Source organism: Polypterus senegalus, chromosome 4, assembly GCF_016835505.1.
Source record: "Polypterus senegalus isolate Bchr_013 chromosome 4, ASM1683550v1, whole genome shotgun sequence".
NCBI classification, from domain to species: domain Eukaryota; kingdom Metazoa; phylum Chordata; class Cladistia; order Polypteriformes; family Polypteridae; genus Polypterus; species Polypterus senegalus.
In genome coordinates this window covers 42,546,941-42,560,089 of record NC_053157.1, presented here as the reverse complement: position 1 = coordinate 42,560,089, position 13,149 = coordinate 42,546,941, and the positions used below count along the sequence as shown (strand labels likewise).

General features: G+C 35.3%; 1 protein-coding gene across 1 annotated transcript in view; it reads right to left on the bottom strand.

Annotated features, from left to right (window-relative positions):
* LOC120527293 (excitatory amino acid transporter 1-like) overlaps positions 1 to 13,149 on the bottom strand; it is a 90,632-nt gene that overhangs the window by 22,082 nt on the left and 55,401 nt on the right. Inside the window, exons 6-7 of the mRNA XM_039750537.1 lie at positions 12,529 to 12,800; positions 6,014 to 6,247 (exon numbers count right to left, since the gene is read on the bottom strand). Of these exons, the coding sequence (XP_039606471.1) occupies positions 6,014 to 6,247; positions 12,529 to 12,800 (506 nt within the window). The remainder of the gene's footprint in view (positions 1 to 6,013; positions 6,248 to 12,528; positions 12,801 to 13,149) is intronic.

Below are 13,149 nucleotides of genomic sequence, written 5' to 3'. Positions count from 1 at the left end.
AGGTGACAACAAGGGGGATGCGGTTCTTGTTGTCTTTGTTTTTATATTCCAGAAGGTTGTCTCCGGGTATGGTATTAGTTCTTCTAATTTGAGTGTCCGATGTTTTGGGGGTATAATCTTGTCTGATGAAAGAGGTCTTAATTAATGTTTTACATTTAAGATGTTTCACTTAAAGATTTACCAATGTTGTTACTTGTACTAGTGTGTATATAAACATAGGGAACTCCAGTTTCCGTATTACATCTTGCCTGAAGAAGGGGCCTAAATTGCCTAAAAAGCTTACATATTGTAATCTTTTTAGTTAGCCAATAAAAGGTGTACTTTTGTTTGACTTCTCACTACATTCATAATGGCTAACACAGTACAACACCCTAGTACTTGTTATTCACGATATGCACAATATACTAAATGGCAACAATTTTCAGGTTACTACCAAGACTCTCATGAAATGGAACACCCGTGATGTTTCAAGGCCAGGTTAACATTTGGCTGGTAATACTTGTGGCAGTGAAAAGTGGTGACATTTTGCATGTTACATGTAAGAATTTTACTATACATTATACACAACAATAACTTTGAAATAGGTATTAGGTTCTTGATAAACAATTGCAAAGGCAGGTGAAAGGGCCTGTTCTACAGAGTATATTAATAATGTTGTGAAAACATTAGTATCTTTTCCAAGTAACACAAATAAAATATTGCTCTTGTAAGCCTTAGCTACTCATCCCTAGAAAATCCAAGTAACTTTTTTAAGAAGCTTTCACATGCTGCATTCCAGACCCATTTAATCAATGTTAATGTTTACTTCTCCTTTTTCCTTAGACATTTCTTATTAGTATTCTTCCAATATAGATGTAGAAATGCAAAAAAAAAAAAGTTTCAACCATGTTTAGGTGATATTATCTAAAAAATAACACTCAACCACTGGAATCAGCAATTTCACATTCACCAAAAATCCATATGTATGGAATTTCCATGGGGAAAAATTACTTTCCTAGACTATTTAGTGACTAGACAGTTAATAATATAATTAGAAAGAAAAACTGAAAGCATTATGTCTGAGGTAAGGTTATAATCAACATCTTATTCTATGTTAATTAATGTTGACTTATTTTTATTTTTTATTGTGTCTTCTATTTTTCTATTCTTCATTTTATAAAGCACTTTGAGCTACATTTTTTCTTGTATGAAAATGTGCTATATAAATAAATGTTGTTGTTGTTGTTGTTGTATTTTATGGAAATGCTGAAGGGGGACAGTATATGAACAAAAAAAAAAAAAAAACATTTCTACCAAAGAATATATCAGCAAGTACTTAAGCAAGTTATCCATGTATGCTTCCACTCAAGAGATACTGCATGAGAGGATCAGATCAGAACAGGACAGAAATAATTGATAAATGTTTTTTGGTTGTTCTTAAGACATAGTTACTTAATCTTATGATTGCATTCAAATGTCAAAACACATTAACATACATCACTGTATTAGTTTGAACTTGCTTTCTTTCACTCAGCACGTTTTAGATTTCATACTGGAATCATCTTGATAGGTTATGAGAAACAAGCGGAATCAAATGGCTCCTGTTTGAACAACTCATATTGATTGTATTAGGAATACAATGTGCTAATATAGGGCATTTTTTCATGGCAATAACATACTAATTTTTTCAGAATTTTGGTGACTAAGTAGAGAAACCATTGCATATATGGACTTGTTTCAGAAAACAAAGGGTGAACATAAATACTGAAATATATTTTTTTCTTTAGGGTATATTATTAACTACTCTAAATACTATTTGTTATGTTTTTGTGGTTTCTAACATATATAATGTAATGTTTCTAACAATACTATATTTGATCTAAAAGTGAAACAAAATCATAAATACACTTTCCAACCCGCTGAACATAATTAAGAAATACTCTTTTAGATTTGGTAATCTTATACACTAATGTCACAAGTCACAGGTTTCATCATATGGTTTTTGGGCAGTATTATACACATTAATCCCCTTTAATGATAACAGTTGCTTTTTAAGATTAGTTTTTCAACATAAACTAAATATGGCTAAACATTACTTCTACTTCAAACAATCTTGTAAAGTGCGACTACTCCCCAGTATTTAAAAATGTAACAGTATATCTTTGCTGCCCTTTATCTATAAAATGAAGATCTTGAAAGTTGAAAAATGTAACATATACAACAAAAGGATGGATAGACATTTGTAAATTTTGGCAGGTTTTAAGACTTCACCAGCATCTTGTCTGGTATATAGTAGTGTCTTGGATCCTTATCAAATGGGCATCTTTATCCTCTGGACATAACTTGAACATTGTTAGCATAACAAAATAACAAATGTTATTAGCCCTCTATCCCTTGCTAAAATCCAATACCAATAATTTAAAATGACAAGGATTTAAGGTCTCACATGTGCAGACTGAAAGGAGATTGAGTTCCCAATATTTTGCCCAACATGCTTTTTAGGACCCTGAATCAGGTTCTGTTATCAATGTGAAGATAGATTCTGTGCAAAAATGTATTAAATGCAAACTCTTTCACTAGGTACTCATTGGTTAACTGGAATTGCATTTTCTTTGGCAATTGTCACTAAGACTTACAATCTATGTTAACTACTTTGCGTACAAATCAGAAATCAGCTATTCATAGCACACTACTCCATCACAAAACCCCACACATGCACTGTGAGTTTACAGGATTACTTTGAAAACCATAAAACAAAGATCCTACACACACATAAGACACTGCACTCAGGATATAAACCTAGTCCTGGGGCCTCATGTATAAACTGTGAGTACGCACAAAAATATTGCGTACTCCCGTTTTCCATGCTGCAATCGCGATGTATAAAACCTAAACTTGGAGTAAAGCCACGCACATTTTCACGCTAGATAAATGCATACGCAAGTTCTCCGTTCATTTTTGCAAACTGGCGGCACCCAGCTTCAAATCAGTGTTTTTGTTCTAGTGTGGTTTCCCTTTCTTTTTAGATCCACATCCCTGACATAGCTTTATCATATACATTGAAATTAACAGCTTATTGTTTATTAGTTAAAGGCATCTGTTTGTAATTAACCTGTAACAATATAATGGTCCACGGAATGGCCAAACTATTCCAAATATCACAGCTGCTTTAGCGTTGTTCCTCTCAATGCACCACTCAGACTATTTATCCCACTGTATCTGAGTGTGCAATCTGATCGGAAAGAGAATTATTGTTGTACAGCATCAAGCACACACTGCCTCAGCCATGCGCACAGTCTATTGAACTGCTCTCAAAAAGCAAACGCTTCACAGCCTGTTCCTTTTCAGAAACAGTTTTATCCCAAGAATTATAAACACACTCAATCAGTCCATCAAGTGCTCTTTTTAGAACTGTTTGTACTTATTAGTACAATTACCTCAATGTAAGCTTGCTATACAGTTATAATATTGCACAACCTGAGTCACTTTATAAAAAGCGTGTTTACAAATGATGAAAATATCATTTTTAAGATGAAATGCAGCAAAATATGTTCATTACATTAAACAGATAAAATGTTAACATCATTTAAATAAACTATATTGATAATAATTAAACATGTAAGGACACGGTGGCGCAGTGCTAGTGACGATATGGTGCCCTATTCAGGGATTGTTCCTGCCTCGCGCTGTATTTTTGCTGGGACTGGCATGACACTGGAAGGATAGATGGATAGAATAATTAAACATGTACTATGAAGATATTCCAATGTTCCATAAAAGTTTTGAAGAATCTGCGTTGTAAGCTTACAGATGGCTTAACATCTATTAGTACATTTGAAAGAGACAGTACTGCTGTAATAAATTATTTCATCAAGGATCGCGCATGGAGCAGCAAGTATCTTGCGCGAGGCAGTCTGTGGACGGGGCGCCAGCTCGTCACTATTACTGCGCCACCATGTTCCTATGTTTAATAACATACTTTAACTCTTATCATCATGAAAATGATACCAAGAATACATCTCAGTATTTTAATTATTCAGAGAGCTGTAATATCATGAATGTAATGGATTCTGTGCCCAGTCGGAGGAAGAGAGAGCGCCCATTTAAGAAGCATGTAGTGATTCACACACATAGAAGAACACTCACAAAACAAAGCATTTAACGTGCTACAATAGTTACAATGGTATTTTAGAAACTAGCAAATTTAACGATTTAAAAATGAAGTTTATGATGTTCTACTTTAATGACAAAATAAACTATGTGATTAAAGTGGAAATTTCAAGATTAAAGTTGACATTTCGAGCTTTTTACTCACTTTGTCTCTATTTTTTTTTTCTTTTCTCTGTACCCTAATAAGCTTTCATATGACACTCAGACGGTGGGCTACAGCTTGCCTTTTCACTGCGACTTTGATATGTGACAACTTCTTTTTTATTTCGGGCACTGTGTGACTTTGTGAACTTGAGCTTTCGAGTTTTTCCGACACTCTATGTCACTCGATCAACTTCCTTTTGTTGTTTATACCACTGTTTAAACCAACAAATAGTATGTTTTTCCTTGCCTCCACTTGGTATTTGCTGAAATTCTTCTATTCCCTCCCATGCTTTTGCCATTGCCTTTTCACAGAACACTGAGCTTAAGGGCTATTCATATTGATTTGATATATTGAAAGTGGCATAATTCTGGGAGGAGATGGGGTGGGACAGCAGGCGTGTGCACGTGCGTTACTTTTCACGCTGACCGAGATTTATGGAGCGGAAGTACGTGGAAGTTGGCCAACGCACAGATTTATGCATCTGGATTTTTTTGTGCAAACACACATTTCTGGTTTTGTCCTTACGCCATGTTTTAGTGTAAATTCTATGCATGGCATTACGCATGAGGCCCCTGGTGCGGTAGCAATAAAATTTGAAAAGATGTACAGTATCGGTTTATTACTAAATATTCAGCTTAATGTTTTCTTGGCAGTTTCATCTGTTTAGAAGTAATGTACTGCACTGTGGCCAAAATAAAAGTATAAAAGATAAACTAAATAAAGTAATTGTTTTATTTTTATATACTGCTGTAAGATCTGTATGATGTATCCTTGTGTTTGTAGAACACTTAAACATTACTTTTCATAAAGTATCATACATTTGGTGTATTGAAGCCCAGTTTTTTACAGTGTCATATAGCAAGCTGAATATTGACAGAAAGATTGTTGTAGCTCTATAAGAAAAAAACGAATACTGCGGCTGTAAGCAGGGCATAAATTAAGGAGTTAGTAGTGTTTTGCAAATCATCATTTACAGGCCAGTTATCTATTTTATTACATATATACTCATTGAACATCTTACATAAGTAATAGGCGCACCACGTTCCAAACTTCAACCAACTATTTTTTTTTTTATTTTTACTTCTGTTGGTTATTAAAGTCATCTGATTAAATGCTGAGCTAAGGCTTGTAAATGCAGTTCAGCAGCAGATTAACTAATACAATGATATCCGATAGCACACAGAATAAAAACCACCGATGGAGTCCTTCAGGAGGTGGGAGTTTGGGGGTTAACAGTATTATCAGGGCATAGCCACAGATTTTGAGGGGTATATGTCACTTGAACTGATTGATGGACATGAACTTAAAAGCTTCCATTGTTATGATGAAAGCTTAATTTTAAAGACACTTACAGCAGTGCCAGTTTTCAGTCATCAATTAGCTTAATCTGTATGTGTTTGGAGTTGTGAGAGGAAAACTTGAACAGGTAGAATCTAATCCCAGGATGGTAGGTTAATTGGTTGTTCTGAATTGGCCCTGTGTGGGCCATATAATGGAAACAAAATCTACCCAGTGCTGCTCTCTGGCTCACCCTAATTACTTCCAAGATATCCACCAATTCTCCCTGACTATGAAATGGATTAAGTAGGATTGTGAATGTTATTTTAATACACACTAAGGAGCATAATTTGTATTTTCTATCAGCTGACATTGCCTAATAAATCATATTTTCACATTCTGTTTCCATTATCCTTCACCTTTTTCTCTTTAGATTCTTACCTGGATGATGTTCCAAGAGCTGTAATAAGAGCTTGTAGCAACCCACCAATGAACACAAATGGATTCCGATGTGTTACTACAAAGTAGAGAGTAGGCAAGACTAAAACGGCATGAATTAGTAGACCAATGATGACGGTAATTGTGTACATTCCTAGTTGTCCCCCAACCATATTAATATCTTCCATCTCTACAATCTTCCCAGCAATCAAGAAGAGGATGCCAAGTGGAGCATACCTAGAAAGAAAAAAAAATGCAGGGGGTGCTTGTTGAATAACCTAACAACAAGGAGTAAGAAACAGTTTATTAGTGCAATTTATGCTACATCTTCAACGGCAGATTTATTGTAACGTGCTTATAAAACATCTTAGGCAAAAGTAAAGTTGAGGAAACGGGTTAATGCTTGACTAAATTATACCACTCAAATTCTGTATAATTTTATCATGCTATAGAGAAACACAACAGCCGCTGCCTTTGTGCAGTACATCAACACATTTTAAATGCCATTTCATCATGGCCACTTGTGTTTATTTATAATGCTCATATCCTAACTTGTTTTCGTTAATTTACAGTGCATCCGGAAAGTATTCACAGCACATCCCTTTTTCCATATTTTGTTATGTTACAGCCTTATTCCAAAATGGATTAAATTCATTTTTTTCCTCAGAATTCTACACACAACACCCCATAATGACTTGAAAAATGTTTACATGAGGTTTTTGCAAATTTATTAAAAATTAAAAAACTGAGAAATCACATGTACATAAGTACTCACAGCCTTTGCTCAATACTTCGTCGATGCACCTTTGGCAGCAATTACAGCCTCAAGTCTTTTTGAATATGATACCACAAACTTGGCACACCTATCCTTGGCCAGTTTTGCCTGTTCCTCTTTGCAGCACCTCTCAAGCTCCATCAGATTGGATGGGAAGCGTCGGTGCACAGCCATTTTAAGATCTCTCCAGAGATGTTCAATCGGATTCAAGTCTGGGCTCTGGCTGGGCCACTCAAAGACATTCACAGAGTTGTCCTGAAGCCACTCCTTTGATATCTTGGCTGTGTGCTTAGGGTCGTTGTCCTGCTGAAAGATGAACCGTCGCCCCAGTCTGAGGTCAAGAGCGCTCTGGAGCAGGTTTTCATTCAGGATGTCTCTGTACATTTCTGCAGTCATCTTTCCCTTTATCCTGACTAGTCTCCCAGTTCCTGCCTCTGAAAAACATCTCCACAGCATGATGCTGCCACCACCATGCTTCACTGTACTGATGGTATTGGCCTGGTGATAAGCGGTGTCTGGTTTCCTCCAAACGTGACGCCTGGCATTCACACCAAAGAGTTCAATCTTTGTCTCATCAGACCAGAGAATTTTGTTTCTCATGGTCTGAGAGTCCTTCAGGTGCCTTTTGGCAAACTCCAGGCGGGCTGCCATGTTACTTTTACTAAGGAGTGGCTTCCGTCTGGCCACTCTACCATACAGGCCTGATTGGTGGATTGCTGCAGAGATGGTTGTCCTTCTGGAAGGATCTCCTCTCTCCACAGAGGACCTCTGGAGCTCTGACAGAGTGACCATCGGGTTTATGGTCATTAACCCTGACTAAGGCCCTTCTCCCCCGATCACTAAATTAGATGGCCGGCCAGCTCTAGGAAGAGTCCTGGTGGTTTTGAACTTCTTCCACTTACGGATGATGGAGGCCACTGTGCTCATTGGGACCTTCAAAGCAGCAGAAATTTTTCTGTAACCTTCCCCAGATTTGCGCCTCGAGACAATCCTGTCTCGGATGTCTACAGACAATTCCTTTGACTTCATGCTTGGTTTGTACTCTGACATGAACTGTCAACTGTGGGACCTTATATAGACAGGTGTGTGCCTGTCCAAATCATGTCCAATCAACTGAATTTACCACAGGTGGACTCCAATTAAGCCGCAGAAACATCACAAGGATGATCAGGGGAAACAGGATGCACCTGAGCTTAATTTTGAGCGTCATGACAAAGGCTGTGAATACTTATGTACATACATTTTAATAAATTTGCAAAAATCTCAAGTAAACTTTTTTCACATTGTCATTATGGGGTGCTGTGTGTAGAATTCTGAGGAAAAAAATGAATTTAATCCATTTTGGAATAAGCCCGTAACATAACAAAATGTGGAAAAAGTGATGCGCTGTGAATACTTTCCAGATGCACTGTATAACTTTAACATCAATCGATCTGACTATTTCATTGTTAATCAGTAAAATTATGTTCTGGCCCAAATACATAACATGTGGCAAAAAGATACAATACACAAAGCACTTTAGTTTAGTTTAGCAAGTGACCAGAAAGGCTGTACACTTTTGAAAATACATTTGTCTACCCACAAATGAAGTGTTATATGCACGATATGTAAACAGAAATAATTAAATTGCATGCTTCACAATCAATGAAAAACAGATGCTTATTTTACCTTCAAATGCTAATAGCTATCTGCTACGCTGTAAAGTGAATGCAGAAGTTTACGGTTACTACTTAGCACATTACTTTCTTATCATGCACCAGCACAGTTATTCAAGGAATGCAAAAGTTTTCATCATTACAAAATCAAATTAGGATAGTATAGAAATGTCATTTAACTTGTCCATCTAACATAAAATCAAGTCTGGGCCATTAGTGTTTTATAATATTGTTTTATAACAAATAAAAGATAGGCAAGTGTGTCAAGACATAGCCAGGTAAATGTTAAATAAAACCAGACTCTCTCAAATTATGAAAAAAAAACAAAAAAAATGTTTCAGTAAGGATTTCTCCTGCAACAACAGACTTTCTAGGGAAAAAAATTCTAATAAAAAGTAGTGTAGAAATTCATCTTTTTCTTACAGGCAATAATCAGTGCACTAGACACTGCTCTTGTAGGTACCATACTATACATAAGGACACCATCATATTATTGTGCTTCAGAACAAAAGTTTTCTCAAGAATTTCTAGTGAGAAAAAAATTAACACATCAAAACATGCTAGTACACATAGTACAGGACTCCTTTAGATACTGTATATTAGTGCTTGTATTGAATATACAGCTTACATTGAAAAATGTAAAGATGGTCATAGAAGAATGGAAAAATATAGGAGCTTTGACAAAGGAGAAGTGCCTAACAAGACTATCCAGATAATTTATAAATACTAGTTTCTTCTTTAACTACATGAATTGGTCGTTTGTTACAGTCTCCATGAAGTACTGTATATTCTAGGTTATTTTTTGAACAGATTCATCTTAAAATTCAAAAGCATCTGACGGCACATGATTCACTGTTTAACTGAAAAATATTGTGCAGCATCAATTTTTTTTTCTTTATTTCGCCTTATACAATTTCTTGTATTAGGAATTTGTTAGTTTTCGCATACCAAGGGTCTGAGCGCAGGGTCGGCCATTGTACAGCGCCCCTGGAGCAATTGAAGGTTAAGGGCCTTGCTCAAGGGCCCAGCAGAGTAGAATCTCTTTTGGCAGTGACAGGGATTCGAACCGGCAACCTTCGGGATACCAGCGCAGATCCTTAGCCTCAGAGCCACCATTCCGTCTTTGTCTTTGAAAATTATAAAAGCCAAAACAACATCTGCATGCAGGCTTTTCACTCAAGAGTAAAGACGTCTAATTTCTCTTTAGGGGCTAGATTCTCCAAGAGTTAAAAATGATACTGTACCCACAAATCATCATTTTACTTTTTTACTTACTTACCCCATGTTATTAGTAGTAGTTCTGATGGAGAATGAATTTGTGTCATATAACCCAAATGTCAGGAATCCAGTCATAAGCTCATGACACCCAAACACGTGTATTATACAATGTTATTAAATAATCCACTTATGGAAAATTCTGTTGTGATTGAAAATGGAGTGTTCTAAAATGAAAACAACCTTTTAGCTCAAAACCCGCCTCCCCATTTTAGGGTGGAGTATTTTGACATGTAAGAATTTTTAAAATGTTAAGTGAAAATGTTTTGCAAATTTCCAATTTACAATGCTGAAAAGCAATTTATACACTTTTGTTTAGGAAGAGAAGTATATGGACAAGCTTTGGAAGAACAGAACTGATGTTCTTGGAACATTCAGGTAGCTCCTTACCTTGGTTAAAATTTTCATGCTTAATCTATCACTACCAGTGACTGGCAGTGTACAAGTGAAATATGTCAAAAGGGCTTGGTTTTCCATGGTGGGTGAATTAACTGCCACAATGCTTCAACCACTAACAGGAATACATGCAACCACTTTGCCTAGCTTTTCGGCAAAGATGTCAGCTGTAGGTTTCTCTGGACAATTTTGTGTCTGTAGTAGGGCTGTAGATTCAGAGTCAGAAGCAATTATTGTAGTCATAGTCGGAGCCTTTAATAATGTACTGAATCTGACGAAATGTAAATTATTATAAAATGTATCAAAATTTCCAATTTCACATATACTACTTCAAATAAACTATTTTTTCTTCTAGCCTTTTAATAAAAATATAACCTTTTTAAATTAAGTTTTGTGTTTTCCTTAATATTACTCAATGTTTGTAACCTCTTGAATAAATAATATAAAAAAAAGGCAAAATGGCATCTCTACAGCCTTTAAACTCAAATTTTAATAGATTAGGATGCTAAAAAGTAGACGGATGATTCACGTTGGCAGAGATAAAATGCTTTGTATCTTTTGTGTTGTGTGCTTTCAGTCAATATAGTAAATATGCTACCATAAAAAATGGTGGGGTCACCCAGAAATGTTTCTATTTTTGATAGAAATAGACACCTTTTTTATTAAGGTACCATTAAATTGATTTTAAAGTGGAGCCAAGGTATTACTAGTGTGTATAATGGTCATTACTACATGAAGTTACTGATTTTTAATTTATTAATCACATATAGTTGCAAACCCCAATTTTCAGCAGCCATTCTTTCAGTTTCCTAATGGTAAATTCCCTTAGCTTATCCTTTATTAGTCATTTTGCACGCTAATTGGTTATAAGATAAACCTTTCCAATAACATTAGCACCACTGAAACTGGTTATTCTGTTCATTTTTGTTCTAAGGTACTGGCATTCCTAAAGTTCAGTTCTGGGTTTAAAAATACCCAAAATGAGACAGGATTCTCAAGAACCATGTCAGCCTATTGATTTTTAGCAAAATGAACGTTATTAAATATTTTAAAAAATCAGCCATCTCAAGCAGTAAGATAAACACTAGTAAAGCCTTGGCTATATTTTTAAATCAATTTAATAGTATCTTAATAAAATAAAGTATCAATTTCTATCAAAAACCTTAACATTTCTAGGTGACCCCAAACTTTTGATCAGTACTGTACAAGTACTCGTATATTGGCTTCAATTACAAACACAGGAGTCAGTGGTATCATAAACCAAAGTCGTCGGAGTTGAATGTTTTTTGTACTGACCTGTAGTATCATCAACTTCTTTTAATCAGTGGCACGATTTTATAATTTTTATTTGAACAGTACCTATGCTAATACAAGTCAAGGTTGACTGGCATGCTGACGGACTGTGACTAACTGCCAGTCTTCCAGAATTCCAGCTCTTGCATCTCTCCTGTAAAATGGCTCAAGACAACTGATTAGCTGGGTTAAAGCTTTTCCGTCAAACAAACTAACTAATTACCTGTTTTGTCTATCTTTTCCTACGTCCCCTTTGTGATCTCCTCTCACTGCTTGTTAACAGTTTTTCCTTGCTAATTCTGCCAATACAGTTTGTTTCTTTTGTATGTTGTAATGCATTATATATGTGCTGCTTTTGTATTTCAACAGTTATTACACACACAACTGCACATAACTTTAACATTCTTTTGCTTGAAATGCTTCCAATCAAAACGGTATTTATGTTTTGTTTTTAATCTGCTGTGTAACTAAAATGTTGTCCTGATGTGTAATGAAAATTAAATTAAATGAAAAACATATTTCAAAGTATGTCAGTTATTGATTACAGTACTGCAAGTCAATTACATTTCTCAGTGCAAATTTAAATTGGTCACAGTATCATTAAAATTGTTCACTTCAAATTGATAACATAAGTGAATCCAATAATGCTTACTTGATAACATCCATAGTACTAAATTTTGTGTCAAACATTTCTCAAACAGTATTTGAAACAATGTCTTCTGTACAATTCATAGTTTTTGTCCGCCAGGTTGATTAGAAATATTGGCACAGCATTACCAGCAGTCAATAACAAATTGGTACAGTGAAATTAAAAGGATGTCAACATGTATCTTAAAATGAAGGAATCAGTGGACTGTTTAAAATTATTAATCCTATCCTTGCTGAACTGAGTAGATGACTGAATGAAAATTCATATTTCCTAACAAACTGGAAAAAATATCAAATAGGCACCCAGATAAAATATATTAAGAAAAATCCAACTTTGTAGATTAAAGTGAACAATTCAATGGATATTTTATACTATTGAAGTAGGCTACTGTATATTGTTAAAGGAAAATCTTTTCAAGTGCTTATCATCTCTTTACAGAAAAGTGTAAAAAAGAAAAATACACAAAAGTCCATACCACATGATGATCGCCACAAGTCTCATGATAGCTTCATTAAGGCAGTCAAAAAAATCTCGCAATGGTTGGCCTTGCTCCTTCATATTGCCAATGATCAGCCCAAAGCACATGGAGAACACCACCAAACCCAATGCATTTACACCATTAACTGTTCCAGGAATAGGAATGATTTCTTCCCTTTGTATTTCTTGGGTGATGTTTGTGAGGTTGAAAATTGAGTCATTAACTGTCATTTTAACATGGATGATTCTCTTCCCATATTGTGTTTTAAACTAAAACAAAAACAGGCAAAAATTAGAATAAATATGTAATACAACAATAACTTAGATAGATGTGAAATGTATCAAGACATGATGACAGCACCTTAAAAATGCAATGTACATAAAACATTTACAAGAAATTAGATCTTCTACCTTTAGTTAGTGCAATACCTAAAGTGTTACTGCATATTCCCTCCATCCATCCACCTACCCATTTTCTGCACTTTCTTCTTTAATAAAAGGACTAGTGTCTAGGTGTCCGTCCAGTTGCTATGCATCTGTCATTCAAACAGATGTCGCATCATAATTCTTTGCAAAATTAAAATACATTGCAATTGTCATTTCAACAGGTGGCACATAA